Genomic DNA, 13,549 nt, shown 5'->3' on the forward strand with positions numbered 1-13,549 from the left:
TTGCAAAAACATTTAAAGCCCTCAATGGCTCCAACTTGTTTTGCTGATCTCCTGTGTTCTAGTCCATCTCAAGCACTTTACTCAGTCGAGGCGGGCCTAAACTAAATTTTTAGGATCACCCAGTCCTCATGATACAAAGCTGGGTTGAGAGGCACTGGAGGGTTGCACTTTTACCCATAGGAAATTTTAAAAAGTGGCTTTAAAGATATGATAAGATTAGGCACTACCAAAGAGGGTACTTATGAAGCTGATAATGATGTTTTTATGTGTAATAGTGGTCATACACATAAAGCAGCACCCATTCAATTTTTTGCTGCTCCAAATTAAGCAATTTGACCTCGATTGACAAAAAAATCATAAACCTACTATGGCATATCAAAGCATTCTTGGATTTTGCTTTGAAAGCCTAAACATGATAAGTCACAAAACCTGTTCATCATTTGATGCAGATTTTAAAATCATTAATTAAAAAAGAATAAGAAACATATTTTTAATAAATTAAAATTGCATTGAAAACCATGGACATGTAAAAATAAAATAGGTAATTGATCATTATAAGTTACAATAACTGAATGCAGTAAATGCTGAATCACTTCATACAAATACACAAAAATATGTTCTTTATGCACAAAATGCATAAAGATTTTTTTTCCAAAATTCCCCTTCACCATGGCTACTGACACATGAAACCACACATGTTGTCTGTGGCAGGTAGAGGAAATCTACTGCTTCCGTGTGCGAATGAGCAAGTAAGTTTCACTCTCAGATGTCTTCCTACATTAACCACAGGAGCTCCAGCAAGCTAGTCCCTCTGAAGATTATTTTCAACCTCTTTTCATCCTCCTTTCATCATCATGGCCGATTATGGAGAGGTGATATACACAGCACTGGAAACTTTGATCGCTGTGGCATGCTGCGTGGGCAACATGTTGGTGATCTGGGCCGTGTGGATGTGCGGAGCACTTAAGCATGCTACCTACTGCCTCATCTTGTCCCTGGCAGTGGCAGACATCCTGGTAGGGGCCATGGCCATACCCCTGGCTATATTGGTGAATGGACGCGCTGAGACGTCGTTTGATGGTTGCCTTTTCATCAGCTGTGTGGTCATCGTACTGACCCAGGCCTCAGTCCTCTCCTTGCTGACCATTGCCATAGACCGCTACCTACGTGTTTCCATACCTCTGCAGTAAGAATCTCTTCACATGCACAACATGCTTAATGTTAGCCCAGACTTATTGAAGTTAAAGTAGCATCAGTTAATTTACATATCTGTAGCTGTGTTTACACATATATATGTGTGTGTGTGTGTGTGTGTGTGTGTTGTGTGTGTGTGTGTGTGTGTATATATATATATATATATATATATATATATATATATATACACACACACACACACACACACACATATTTGGTTATAAGTAAAAATGAATTAAACTAAAACTTTATACTGTGTACTCAAGAAGGACACACATAAGGCAAATGCACAGAACATTATCCACTTGTTTTCAAGCCTCATGGAAATGATCATAACCACACTGCAAAAACATTTTACATTGCCAAACAAAATTACCCACAGAACAACAGAACAGTACAAAGAATATAAGAAGAGTATATCACAGTACAAGATGCAAGTGTTTAAAAAATACTTAGTTTATCTGAGAGTTCTGTCCTTCCCTTGAATGAAGCATACCGTATGTCAGCTTGAGCGTCATGAATTTTATTGGGTACCAAGTTAATGCATTTAAATGATGGCAACAAGTTTTCCTAATGTTGACTTTTCAAAATCACTTTTACGGTTAAGGTAAGCCATCTTTTTATTTCTGGATAAAGCATCCAGACATCTCCAGGCTGCATGCAAACTTGCAATTGAAGAAGTTTGCAGCAGAATATATAAATACTTCTCTTTTTTTTTTTTGCTGTGCAAGGTTTTTTTCTCTAGTATCACACCTTCTCACTTTAGGATGTCATTAAATCTTCACAAATATATATAAGCAACAACTACTCCATTACTCACAACTGCCTAATGTGTATGCATGATTTTAGTGTAATATACTATTTTTACATAATGCTTAGATCTAAAAGTGCATGATGTTTTTATTACTGCTTTATATCCTCTAAGGAAACTGGTCAGCATTTTTTGAGAAAATAGGATCCTTAAATCAAATAAGGCATGAAATGATTTCTGATCTGTTGTTTCAAGTGTTCCTAGCTATAGTGAGTCATTTTTAAACTCCATTCTATAAAAAGAGAGTTATGCGCCTACAGTCATGCATCTCTATGGGCAATATGCTGCTTAGTTCCTGTTCTAAGACAATGACAGTCTAATAAGGGTGAAAATGGTAGAACTTGTATATCTTGCATCATTCTATGACTCTCGGAAACCCTTTTATGACTCTCGGAAACAGAACACTTTGAATACACCTAGTGGAAATTTAAGGATGCTATTGTTTTTAAAATCTGCTTTTAAGGTACAAAAGGAAAGTCAAAGTGATACATTCATGGACAGCAGTGGCCATATGCTGGGTAACCGCTACTCTGCTGGGGTTTATTCCCATGTTTGGATGGAGCAACCGTGACTCTGCAGCACATTTCAACACCACCATCAAGTGCCATTTCTTGACTGTCATACCCATGTCTTATATGGTTAATTTCTGCTTCCTCAGCTGCCTTTTTCCTGCGATGATTATCATGACTGTCCTTTATTGCTACATCTTCTGCACAATATCTCAGCAACTGAAGAGAGGCTCTGGCTGGACTGTCAATTCCCGTGCATATTACATTAAAGAGCAGAAGCTGGCCCGTTTGCTGGCCCTGATTCTGACTCTGTTTGCAGTCTGTTGGCTGCCTCTACACATCATGAATATCCTTAATTTTTATAGCCACTGTGTTTCCCACAATGCTTTCTATGTCGGCATCCTCCTCTCACACTTAAATTCAGCAGTGAACCCTATTGTGTATGCTTTCAAAGCACCAAGAATAAAAGAGCCATTCAGGAAGGCCTGGAGGAAGCTTTGCCTCGGTCAGGCAAAACAGCTGAGGGTCCAGGGGGGCCAGAAAGCAGAGGATAATGCTAACAGCACCACAACCAGCACTGCGAAATCAACCTGACCACAATACCACATTTATTTCCATGTTACACAGCAAGGGATGTCCCACCATGGTTCCCTTTTCTGGTTTACTTGCTTTGATCAGAATTGCAAATCATAAAGGGCACAGTCAACTTTGCCTTTATGTAAACACAGTGTGATGATTGTTTCAAGTAACTTACGGTGGCTAGCACCTTGACAACTTTACAATACTGCAAAATATGTTCATTTAAGCCTCTTTTCTGAATTGGTTTTACCAACCATGATTAATGGATTGACTTCCTATTACTGTGTCTTAATTTAATGACCTTTGAATAGTAATCATGTATTACTGGACTACAAAACAAGATCTGCAATGTCCTTCTGATTCAGAAATGAGTACCATATGGGCTATGTAATGTTTATCATTTTTATCAGCAAATTCATCTTCACAGAATGAATGTATAATCTCACAATCTTAATTTCCTTTTGTAATTTCTGCTTTCAATAGGTCTATTACCCAGGTCTATTACATCTGAAACAGAACCTCGTTATTTATGTACAATTCTGCAGGGCATTCTTGTTTTAAAAAGTAGAGTTACAGACTCATACACTATTTTTCAATCAGGATCGATTACAAAAAACAGACTATCATTCATTCAGAATCAATGAGACACACAGACTCTTTCATTCAGGATCAATTACAGACATATAGACTATTATTCATTCAAGATCTTTTTTTTCCCAACAACACTGATAACATCATTCAGGATCATTATTTTCTAAAATACTATTGTACTTTTCATGTAAAATGTCTTTCAAATCTAAGCAATGTTTTGCATTTTTATTACCAATTCTATGTTCGTTCCTCTTGAAATTCCAAATGACAGATACTGTATCTCAAGGATACAAAGCCAAGAAGATAACTTAAAGGATATGATTTTGGACAGGAACAGTACACTCTCCCAAGTGCCAGGATTATCAATAGAAACAAATAATCAAAAAACAAAACAAACAAACAAACAAACAAAAAAGACACAAAATTAAAAATATATTAACCACTGTTTTCAAAATTTGTAGGGCTTGGCCATAATTTGGCCAATAAAAATTACTTTAGCTGCTTGCTTTGACAGTTCCTTAGCAATGGGCTACTTAATTGATTTTCTGGCACAGGGCCACATGGAGGTGAGCCAGCACATAAAACATCTGGGGAATGTTAATGTGGACTCAGGAGAAAGGAGTGTGTGGGCTATCTGTGCACGATTAGCTTCTCTCATTACAGGCCTATTGGTTATTTCACACACAGTGTGGGGCCCCTTGAGATCTGTTGCACCAGTCACTCTGTTCTGCCACTGCAGAGAGAATTTATAATGGTTATTTTGTTCTTTTGCATATTTACTGTGTTTGAAAAAAATATCTGTTCATATAAACCTGCCAGCTGAGGATTTGTATAGTTGCACAGTTGCAAGCACACCTTTGTCATACAATAGTCGAAGCTACAAGGATATTTATAACAGTCAGTTATAGTGTGACAGTATGCAATTAAATTTCACAAAAAAAATGATTATGGTGGTAGAAACAAACCACTATAACCTTTTAACTCCTGTTAACAAACTATTAAAATCATAGGACCTGCTAGCCAGTTCAGAATCTCATTGCTCTTTAACCTACATACCTTTTGTATTAATTTCAATGACATTACCAAATAATTCACAGTTGTTACTAAATAATATGCCATAGAGTGTTCATTAGAGAATCAGGGAGTTTGAAAGGTTAAACATTTTTTAAAAGTGCAGTATAATAAAATACCTGGGCACAGAACCAAATCTATTAGCACCATTACGATACCTTGATTCAATGATAACTTGAAATTTTACATGAAAGTGAGAATATGGCAACTGTTTGCATATACAGTGTTTAAGGCCACAGAAGGCAGTAAAACCTGTCTCATTATGACTCATCATGACATTTTATTTGTTAGAACACTGGCAGGTATTTGAGACATGCTTCTCTTCCCCAATTGGATCTACTCTAATCAGGTGATTATTTTGTGTTTTTTGTAACATCTTTTCTGTATTTTTAAATTTTTAAATTTTTTTGCAAATATTATAATTTTGCACTTTCATTATATCAGAATCTGCTTGTTCAGTTCGCATAAAGCTATTTTTATTGTTGTACTGAAAAAAGACAACTCTGAGTTTCAAGTTGTGGGCAAATATAGCTGACATAAGATTACACTGTTCTGACCATCTCATCTATTATTCAGAATGTCTACTCTTAAACTCACAACTTAAAATGTTCATGGAAGATGGGACAGGGAGTCTTGACATGTACAAACACAGCCATCTGTGCTCTTGCACTAGTTTTGCATTTTGTAAAGGTACATAAGAATTATATCTGCTGACTTTATCAGTTGAACCTTGCTGGTTAATGTCAATAAAGCAATACTTCTCTATACATCATTGCAATGGTTTTGTTTGTCCAGAGATAGCTATTTTCACTACAACTAGCACAACATAAATTGCAATACTACCATCACACTGTTTTTGGTTTGGTATGGGAATTAGTTTTGCTACCTGTATGCCGCAGTTTTTGATACTTAACAATACTTAAATATCTGAAGGATAACATACTGCTATGTTATAATAAATCAAATATGGAAGCAAACATTTGTTTATTAGTACAGACAAACATACATACACATTGTCCTGAGCCATAACCTTGTGACACTTTAGATGTATATGTCTAAAACATACTACAAACTATAACTTCCCTTATAAATTATTCCATAGCCCTTAGGTACAGAGGGCTGCTTGTTAGCCTGTATAGCTTAGGGTCTCTTGGTTTAAACTAGGCAATTGTAACTGTGAAAGTTAAAACCTTGCAATTTGTGCTTATCCCTATTAGACATTTCTCAGTGTCCTGAAACTGTTAGTGTTTACTGCAGTTGGTGGGTGGATAGGTAGGTAGATATGTCAGGAAAAAAGACATGTAAACAGAAAATGCTCCAAGTAAATAGTAAATATAAATAGAAATGTCCCTGCTCTTTCTACTGCAGTGTAGACAACACTGTCAGTTAGGATACTGGTGATGTCTCGTTTAATTGCACCCGGTGATTAGAGCAGTTTTCCATTTACTCCTATTAGCTGCTGCTCACATCATCACCAAGCCCAGTATGCCTATAATCAAATTCATTTTTGCTGTTGGTGCGCTGCTGGCATCCCTGGGGTATGACTGAATGCATGGTGTGCTCTAGGCAACAAGTAGAGTCATGTTACAAAGTAGTGAAGTATAGCTCAAGGTGCTGTGGGTTTTTGTATTAATATTGACGTAGAAATTAGTTCCTTGATGGAATTGGTGCAAAAGGCAGTGTGATAAGATTTGTCTTATTTATTCCAGCTATTATTCTTACAAATGGCACACTTATACTGAAGCATAAAAAGAACCATGAAATCAATGAGGAAACACATGCAGATGCAAAAAGTATGATCAACTTGCATACAATTTGCAAGCCACAGTGCATGCCAAGTGGTGGAAAGTGAATTATTGTTGTAATGCTGGGAGAATTACACTCTCCTTTCCAACTGTGACAAACTAGCACACCAAACCCATAGTTTCTCCTCATCTTCTTTGTATTTTTAAGGCCTAGAGATTCTCATTGTGAATATCCTTAAAACAGTCAAAATGCTCAAACATATTTATGAACAGACACTTAGAAATATTAATGGTTTCACCCTTATCAATGAAATAATTTTATTAATGTATTATTTGAAAGAGCACTGAGTCTAATTGGAAAAATCTATATTTCCCAATTATAGAACAGCAGTGGAATTTGTCATTTGTAATGGAGTTGTAGCCATTTCAGCATTCTGGCTTTTTAAAATACTCTGCATTTATTCATAATTTTCAGGGTCATATTTCACCTACATGGAGCATAATAAATTAATAAAGTAATTGGAAATACAATATGCTGTATATTGGTTTATGATTCATGGTAGTATTACCTATAAATTCTTGTAAGATTTTACTTTCTTGATTTCTGTATAGTGAGTTTTTATTATTTAAGTCTGTAATTATTTGTAAAGTGGCTATTTTTGATGAGACTTGAAAGAACGAGAGCCGACCCTTTCAGCATATAATAATTATAGACTGCACTGTATGATAAAATATGTACTCTGCAATTGGTTTAAAGGTTCTTTCTTTAAACATAGCAATGTTAAAAGCTCACTGTATAAGAAACAAGTAAGCATACCTATAGTTATAGGTAATACTTGCATATGTATTTCCAATTACTCTTTTGAAAACATCTAGATAACATGTTGTAAGAACATATTTGTATATGTAAAGATTTGTAGAGGCTATACTCACTGGCCATTTTATAAGGAACAGACACTGTCAACTTTCACAGCTTTCAAAGGTACACTTATAGGTAGATTTGACACCACACCTCCAAATGTGGTGGGGTGAAATTCATGTTATTGAAATCTGTTATCATGTTTCAGAGGTAGTTTGAAACAGTTAGGCTCTTAAGACATATTTAAGAGTAAATGCTATACAAAACTCTATAAAAGCTGCAAAATAGGCTAACATATCTGCCCAGATCACCAGAATAGGCTGGTCTATCATTTTCTAGTTCTCTGATTGACAAAAGAATTTAACGCTATAGTACTAACTAAAACGTAATTTTAGCACATATCCTATATTGCTATATGCCCTAACTTGAGACTCACTGACAAACCATTACAAACCATCAAAGCCTGCTGTATATACATTTTTCGAGCCATATTTCTAAAATCTCAATGTACACATATTAACCAGCAAGTTACAATCGATTTTCAGTGACAAAGGCTTCACTTAAGCTGAAAGAATATTTTTTTTCTTATTTATAATGTGTGCTGCTCTTATTGGTGCTATAGCTAAATAAATAAACTTTGGCCTGTACTGGCACAAAGTGGCATTAGCAATCTAAAATAATGGCTAAATGGCTAACGCTAGCTGCCTGTCAAGAACATCAGGGGAGAGTCTTCATTGTCTCTTTATTCTTTTCCTTCAGATTGACAAAAAATAACTGACCAAGTGTATATCAGTAAAATTATTTTTCGGTAGAAACTAAAAAACTAATTTAAATCTAAATTAAACAACAACAACAAAAAAAAACTATTTACAGTTAAAAAACATTTTTTACCTGTCACGTGAGTTGCGGGAGTCCACAGACTTCATCAATCCCCTTTTTTCATTTAGGGGAATGTCCCACCTGTCAGTCTGTGTGTATTGTTCAGTGCGCCAGTGGATTAAGGAGAGTTGGTATTTTTTCTTTTACAAATGAAACCAGCTTCAGCTTATTCTAAACATGGTGGGGCATCACCCCAGTACTTTGAAAAGTGGTGGGTCAAATGCCTGCTCACTCTGGTGGCCTTGCTTATGGATGAATTATATCACAACTACAGTCTGTAATTGATCAGTTGTCATGTAGTATTTGTCGGCTTCCCTCAACCCCAGTCACAACTGATTAGACTTTGACCACAGGACCACCTCTGAATGGACACCCTCTGTAGAGCAGACCACTATCAACACACCAGGAACTCTGCATTGGTAGCGACAAGATAGTGGGTGGTGTGCTGGTATTATTATGTCAGGAACAGTACGGTTGCAGTAATTTTAGCTGATATTGGTTTGCAAATCCAAAAAAATATCAGGTCCAAAGTAGTCCTGTGGCCATGGATAAAGAGCTAGAGGATGGCGAAAACAAACTGAAGGGTAGAAATCTACACATTTTTGAATGGCAGTTATCGTTTGCAAGTTGCACAAAATGAGTGATTTCCTACTTATTTAATAAAAAAATACCAATACAACCCTAGCTATAGCAGACACATGAGATTTAAGATTGAGATTTTAATTCCTACATTAACAAAAATTGTCCCACTGGCCAGATTTTGGATAGATTATTCTACATCATCACTATGCTACATAGAAAAAGTAGTATACACAGAGTGCTGTCAATGAGACAGAGAATGTTGACGAGTCTTCAAGAATTGCCTACAATAGGTCTCATTCACCAAGATTTTGCTGTTTTTTTCTTACATTTTTTCTTAAGGAAGGTCCTCAAAAAAAGTCTGAGGAGCGCAGAAAAAAATGCAGAATTAACACAGAATTGTTTGCATCATTATTCCTTTAATGATGAATCTTATTATCTTAAAATCCCATGAAATTGAAAGCGTTTGCCAGTTGTTCCTAAGTAAATATCCCATGCCAATCCCCATAAAAGGGCATGAGGGAGTTTGCTTAAATGTGACTTTATTTCTTGCAATTCAAACTTTATTTCTCGCAATTTTTTCTTAGTTAGTGCACAGAAAAGACAGATGCAACCTTTACTTTAATTACATCACTGATTATTCGATAGTGTGTCTTAAATAATATAATTGATGTGAATTGAAGCATTAGTGGAATGTTTAATTATTTTAAAAGAACACAATGCATAATGAAAATAATTATTTAATAATATTATGAATGCTAAAACAATTATGTTCATTTAAATCTTATAATATTTGGCAACTCTAGAATTGAAGAAAATGCAACAAAATTATTTTTCACAAACCTTTTAGTGTGAAAATATGTATAAGTATGCTCTTGAGTGTGGGTAGATTCGGTTCTTACCTAAAAACACGTCAAATAAGAAAACATTGGTGAATGTCAGTATATTCGTGACAACTGTGTAATTGGCTTTTAAGAAGAGATTACTTCTTAAGAATGGATGGTGAATGAGGCCTATTGAGTGAGAGAGAAAAAGAGGGAGAGAGAGGGAGAGGGACAGAGTCTCTCAGAGATAAGCCCTGGTGGGAGGAGAAGGATGGTGCAGCACCGAGCTGCTCACCCCTCCCATCCAAACCAGTGAGAACCTCTGCAACAGAGAAAAGAGAGGAATAAAGATGCTCCAATATGGGCTAGAAAGTAGCAACCTGACTAGTTTGTCCTGATCCTCACGTGGCTCCCCCACAGCGCATCTTGGCTAGAGAAGCCAGCTGAATGGATACTGAAGCCAGGAGAACAGGAGCGTGACTGGGGATGTCCATGAAGCTGTGAAAACTGTGAGACAGGGCTAGAGCAAGAAGGGTTTCTGTTCCTAAGACCAAGAGATCCAGTGCCTCTGAGACACAGCTAACTAGGGAAGACATGGTGGAGGTAACGTCCTCCCCAGGGATGGAGCAGTGGGAGCATGTTGACATGATGTACATCTCCATCGAGTCCACCATCGCCCTGGCTTCGGTGCTAGGGAACGTGCTAGTAATTCTGGTGGTAAGCCTTAACCGGGCACTCAGGGACCCTACGTTCTGCTTCATAGTGTCTCTGGCGCTGGCTGACATCGCCGTGGGCACCCTGGTCATCCCACTGGCCGTGGTCATCAGTCTGGGGCTGAAGACTTCTTTTTACACTTGCCTCTTCCTCTCTTGCCTGCTTCTCATCATCACTCAGAGCTCCATACTGTCCCTCATGGCCATCGCTATTGACCGTTACCTGCGGATCAGAATCCCCACCCGGTGAGTGCTAAAGAAAGCCCTTTCACTTGCCACTTACTGTATACTGCTTCATGATGTGAATGGCTACCAAACTAACACAGTTAAAGAAAAGTTCCAATGTTGTCTCTAAAAACGTTTTCTGAATGCTTTGCAGTATTTTAAAAATATTCTAGGGGAAGGCAGGATTGTTTTATTTGTTGTTTGTTTGTTTGTTTGTTGGTTGGTTTGGAGGGGGGGGGGGTGTTTGGAAGGTTGTACTTTATAAACAGCAACCTGCATAGAAATGTCCCATAAAATGGCAAGACAGTTAAATGGCATTTAGAAACTATGGAAAATATATAACTAAGACAACAGTACAGTATTCTCCAACACTCCAATATGCTGATAATAATGCACATAGTGCATGTAATCTAATGACTCATCTGAGAGTGTATACTGTTCTGAATCTGTAGTAATGTTGTGGGTGTGATTCATTATAGATCTTCCGTTATCAGTTCCCAAAAGTCATAGGGATAGGAAAAGATAGCATATCCAGAATACTAGTTATCATGCTAATAGGTAAACAATGCTTGTTAATTAATTGAATATATTCAACAATAGATTAATTGTTGAATATATTCAAAAAATAGATTCAAAATTCATTACTAATTAAATCAATAAAATGTGAATGTGACTGTTACTTCCAGTTATGCAAGACTATTCTCAACCCAAAATTAGACACAGTTCAATGCCCCGTGAAAGCCCTTTCACTTGCCATTTACTGTATACTGCTTCATGATGTGAATGGTTACCAAACTAACACAGTTAAAGAAAAGTTCCAATGTTGACTCACAGTTCAATGCCCTGTGAAAGCATAAGGCAGATGTTTCCTTACTTTAGAGGCACAAAAACCACTTTTTGAAACATGCCAAATAAGTGTTTTTTGTTTGTTTGCTTGCTTGCTTCTGAGAAAAGACTTGGAATTTTAACTAGTCATTTATTTTGCATAGCTGGCTACCCCCTTAGAAAGAATGAATGAATCCATGCCTTTTGATAGAATCGAATTAAACTGTCCATGTGAGTCAGTCAGTAAGATGCATGTTGGCTTTCGCTGACTCCTGGACATTAGCTAAAGAGAACACTGCCTGACCAGCACAGCAATAAGTCATCAGATGATTTGTTGATAAAGGGCAATAAAAGATAATTGTGAACCAGTCTGTCCAATTTGTTTATATATAAAGGCATACTATCAGGACATTTATGACCTCCACATGAACACTATTTCATATCATAAGACTGGTATTAGTGTATCACTGGTGCCTTTAATTTTTTTCTTCCTGAGATTACAGAAAAACAGTATATTTTGGCCTAGTGAAATGCAAATCAATGGGCTGGATATGCAAGGCTTTTAACAAAATTAAATTGCTCTTGCCTGTCACAGAGAATGATGCTTGCTGCTGTTGTTTGCATTTTGGCAACCATTCTAACCACTATTTTTGCTTGTTGTGTCAAAGAGGAACAATGTCCACAGAGTGAAAACTAGAAGCAAGAAAAGGATGAGCAATTCTCTGAAAGTTAGTTTTGTGTGGGTTGCAGTTCTGAGTAAATGAAACATTTCTGTAGAATGCTAATAAAACACATAAAATAAATATAAAATATAAAAATGAAATATCTTAGTTCTTATGGAACTACAATACTCTCAAGGCAAAGTAATAAGCATAATCCTTCATAAGATATTGTATAGAATATATTGCTCTAAAGGCAAGACTAAAATTCAATTCAATGACATTTGCATGACTTAGTGCTATTAGTTTGCAAATGTGACAGCTGTCCTTTGAATTTTGCTGAACAACCATTTAACAATGTCCAACATTGTTTCTATGCTGCGTTCACAGGTACAGCATCGTTGTTACGCAACAGCGAGCATGGGTGGCTGTAGGTCTGTGCTGGCTCCTCTCTGTCCTCGCTGGATTGGTGCCCATGCTGGGCTGGCACCAAGCCCTGAGTAGTAACAGCAGCACATCGCCCATCGAGTGCCAGTTCATGGCTGTCATACGCATGGACTACATGGTTTATTTCAACTTCTTTGGCTGGGTGGTAGGGCCCCTCACCATCATGACTGGGCTGTACGCTGAGATCTTCCGCGTGATCCGGTGCCAGCTGAACCGGCGTGCTGAGGCAGTTGCAGACACCAGCAAGTACTACCACAAGGAGCTGAAGCTGGCCAAGTCCCTGGCGCTGGTGCTCTTCCTGTTCACCCTTTGCTGGCTGCCTTTGCACATAATGAACTGCATTACATACTTCTGCCCCCATTGTCAGGTGCCAAAGAGCGCGCTTTATGTGGGCATTTTCATGTCGCATGGTAACTCTGCCCTCAATCCACTTGTGTACGCATTCCGGATCCAGCGTTTCCGCACGACGCTGATTCACATTGCCCAGCGCTGTGTGCTCTGCAAAGCTCACGAGTCAGGTCCATATCCATCTGGCCCTCTGCCCATCAATGAGAAAACCTGAAACAACTTGTATCAGTACCAGTTAATCCTAATGCTAATCCTAATTGCAGCAGAAAGATGCTTGTTGACAGTGCTGCACTATGGACACATACAAAGCCAAAGCCCAAAAATGTCCATTTATGCAAACTTTTGTTGTTTAAACAAGAAGTTAAAAAAAATCTATGCACTGTGAAACTAAGCTTTTTAAAAATGTGATCTGTGTTTATAAAATTTCAACATTTTCAAGGCTTCACTGACTTTAGAAAAAATTCTGTCTTTATTGTAAAGAGCATAAAAAAAGAAGAATATCAGTGTGGCCTGTGATTTCTATCTTTGTTTGCTTTCTGTTGTCTGCAATTGTGGCTTTCAGATGTTACAATGAAATAAAAAGTACAATAAGCAGAGTAGAGAGCCACATCGAGCCACTTCAGATGCTGATAAACATGTTTTGCAGTGGCGATTGTTTCTTTGGAGCTGACATGAGCAGTAAAGGGAATTA

The 13,549-nt window shown here is 37.3% G+C and overlaps 2 protein-coding genes across 3 annotated transcripts; both read left to right on the forward strand.

Annotated features, from left to right (window-relative positions):
* Nucleotides 1–509: 509 nt before the first annotated feature.
* adora3a.2 (adenosine A3 receptor a.2) lies at nt 510–5,514 on the forward strand. Of its 2 annotated transcripts, none has more exons than XM_027000725.3 (2): nt 510–1,186; nt 2,469–5,514. In XM_027000725.3, the coding sequence occupies exons 1-2, from the start codon at nt 855–857 to the stop codon at nt 3,106–3,108; spliced, it is 972 nt and encodes a 323-aa protein (XP_026856526.2). In that variant the 5' UTR covers nt 510–854; the 3' UTR covers nt 3,109–5,514. The 2 variants fall into 2 exon arrangements, with proteins under 2 accessions (XP_026856526.2, XP_081574600.1); XM_081718474.1 differs by having other exon boundaries at nt 2,664–5,514.
* Nucleotides 5,515–9,924: 4,410 nt separating this feature from the next.
* On the forward strand, nt 9,925–13,541 carry LOC113571578 (adenosine receptor A1). The gene is made up of 2 exons (XM_027000597.3): nt 9,925–10,600; nt 12,454–13,541. Exons 1-2 carry the CDS (start codon nt 10,236–10,238, stop codon nt 13,070–13,072), a joined length of 984 nt encoding a protein of 327 aa, XP_026856398.2. The 5' UTR covers nt 9,925–10,235; the 3' UTR covers nt 13,073–13,541.
* The last annotated feature ends 8 nt before the right edge of the window (nt 13,542–13,549 follow it).

The sequence above is a fragment of the Electrophorus electricus genome, chromosome 7 (genome assembly GCF_041902795.1).
Source record: "Electrophorus electricus isolate QZ-2024a chromosome 7, ASM4190279v1, whole genome shotgun sequence".
NCBI classification, from domain to species: Eukaryota; Metazoa; Chordata; class Actinopteri; order Gymnotiformes; family Gymnotidae; genus Electrophorus; species Electrophorus electricus.